This window comes from Teleopsis dalmanni, chromosome 2, assembly GCF_002237135.1.
Source record: "Teleopsis dalmanni isolate 2A chromosome 2, ASM223713v2, whole genome shotgun sequence".
NCBI classification, from domain to species: Eukaryota; Metazoa; Arthropoda; class Insecta; order Diptera; family Diopsidae; genus Teleopsis; species Teleopsis dalmanni.
The window spans coordinates 237,108,491-237,110,908 of NC_051847.1; the positions used below are offsets into that span (position 1 = coordinate 237,108,491).

Sequence of the window (2,418 nt, forward strand, 5' to 3'; positions counted from 1 at the left end):
TTTTATTTTTATTATTTTTTTTTTATTTTGAATAGAGTACTAAATCATAATATTATAAAGTTTGAAACTTGTGCCATTTATTTAAATTAAATCTATTAACCGGATGTATGAGCACAAGTTTGCAAAAAAGTTGCCGAAATGTCTATATGTATACATTGCAGAAATAAAAGAAATATTAAGAAGTCTGCAAACTATTGACAAATTAAGTCGATGAATTTATAATAAAAATAAAAGTACCTTAAACTTGTCCTGATACCAGTTTGCCAAACCTATCGTTTTGCAAAAATTCTAACCACAATCTGAAAAATTAAGACTTTGTAACTAAGCCACTAATCGAGTTTGTATAGTCCAAACTATAGAACAAATCCGGTCCCAGAACAGAAACTTCTTTCTAATTCAAAATTTTGTCAAATTATGCAATTTTATAAAATTTTTTTCGTTTGCAAAATTTATGCAAATTTGACAAGTTTTTTTTTTAATTTTTGACATTGAAACATCATAAAATAGAAGAAACTTAAGTAGGATTCAAGATTAAAAACGTGGCACGTTCCAGAAAATTAATAAATTAAAAAATCAATTAAAAATTAATTGTTATAAATTAATACACCGCACTCATCAAAAAAATAAAAAAAAATCAATGAGGAATTAATTTGAAATTAATGAGAAATGAAACAAAAAACAAACAAAAAATTTTATATTTGCTGCAAATCATTTATTTGTGTTTTTCATCATACAACAAATATACAAAAGTATCAAAATAAATTTGTTTTAGTTTAAATTGTTTGCTAATTAATTATTAAAAAATTATTATAAAATTATTTGCACTCATAATTAATCATGCATAATTGTCTTCTGTATAACAAATATACGTACACATACAAACGAATGCTATCACACTTGTCAATCTAATGAAACTCCTTATTTAATTATTTAATTATATTAATTACATGTAATTTTGGTATTATTGGCTTTTGGAGTTCTGGTTTTTACTTATTTTACACATTCACACTCATAAACAAATTATTTACACACAACATTCACGACCCAAACATGCAAGAATTTCACAATACTTTATATGTGTGATCTTAGGCCCTTAATACTATAACCCCAAACATTACCTACTGAAATATAACTATATAGTTTAGTTAAATGAAAGCAAATAAAGAAATCACTATAAATTAGGCACATTTCTGTCCCACCCATATCCAGTGTATTATTCGGCCTTCATAGCTTTCACATTATTGTTGTTCACATCGATCAAGCGCTTCATTTGATCGCCTTGGGCGAGGAATGCGTTTGTTGGTTGACAGCCCATACCGCCAGCAGCGCGTAATGCAGCGCTAGCCATACTGTTTCCTTTCTTTGAATTGTATGTCTTTCTGTAGAAGTTACCGAAGAGATACAGGAAAATGATGGTGTTGGCAACAAAGAAGAATGTTAATGTTTTTGGCATGTTGCATCCTTTAGCGCCGACCAAAATCATATAACTGAGAATCAAAACGAATTGTATCAATTGAATGGATGTCATGTATTTCTTCCACCAGAGATATTTCTGATATTGTGGACCCATAGCAGACACCATATAATAGAAATACATTATAATGTGTACGCCTGAGTTGAGTATGCCAATAATCACACCTTGTTCACCTGTTATATATAGCAAGTATTATTATATATTCAATACATATATTATAAAGTTCCATTTATTCAATGTTACTTACCAGGAGCGTATTTTAGATATCCCCAAGAGAAGAGTGCAGTTATGGTATGATGATAGACATGTAAAAATGATACTTGATTTTGTTTCTTACGTAGCACAAAGAATGTGGTGTCCAGCAAATCAATGATCTTGGAGAAGAAATAGTACCAGGCACCAGAGTACAACATTAAATTTTGCTCACGATTACGTACGATTTCACATTTTTTGGAAAAAATAGAAGACATCACGTTGCTTTCTTTGATTGACTGGTCATTTTTACATTAACATAAAAGAGTCATAGAAAAATAAATAAGATACACATAAAATATATTACAGATATTGACGTCACTTATGTCAAATTTATAAAATACTCACGGTACGACACATCCAAATCGAGTAGCAAACTTGAAAAGCATTATAGATCACCATAATTTTCTTCAAATCATATGGCTTACGATTCTTCATAAAAGCAGGTCCTATTTTTAACACAAAAAGCAAATAAACTGCAACAATTGAAACCACAGGCGCTGGAGAGCTCATAAGAAACCAATTATCGACTGTTTCATCTAAAGTTGGGAAAAATGTTTATTAATGATTATTAATAATGTATATATTCTAATGATTTATTAATAATAACTTACCAACGCCTTTAGATAAGCCAGAAATTCTTTCGTTGAATATTTTTATATAGGTCGTCATTTTGTCCAAATTTTATTCTG

General features: G+C 29.0%; 1 protein-coding gene across 1 annotated transcript; it reads right to left on the reverse strand.

Moving 5' to 3' along the window:
- Window positions 1-785: 785 nt before the first annotated feature.
- On the reverse strand, window positions 786-2,418 carry LOC119685792 (elongation of very long chain fatty acids protein 7-like). The gene is made up of 4 exons (XM_038100172.1): window positions 2,341-2,418; window positions 2,075-2,265; window positions 1,722-1,965; window positions 786-1,647 (listed from the first exon to the last, which is right to left on the reverse strand). The coding sequence occupies exons 1-4, from the start codon at window positions 2,396-2,398 to the stop codon at window positions 1,214-1,216; spliced, it is 927 nt and encodes a 308-aa protein (XP_037956100.1). The 5' UTR covers window positions 2,399-2,418; the 3' UTR covers window positions 786-1,213.

Excerpts from the sequence above, each read along its gene's own strand:
- LOC119685792 (XM_038100172.1), bottom strand. The coding sequence starts at position 2,398 with ATGACGACCTATATAAAAATATTCAACGAAAGAATTTCTGGCTTATCT. Across the intron at positions 2,266-2,340 it reads TGGCTTATCTAAAGGCGTTG|ATGAAACAGTCGATAATTGG; the intron begins GTAAGTTATTAT and ends TCCCAACTTTAG. Across the intron at positions 1,648-1,721 it reads ATATCTAAAATACGCTCCTG|GTGAACAAGGTGTGATTATT; the intron begins GTAAGTAACATT and ends TATATATAACAG.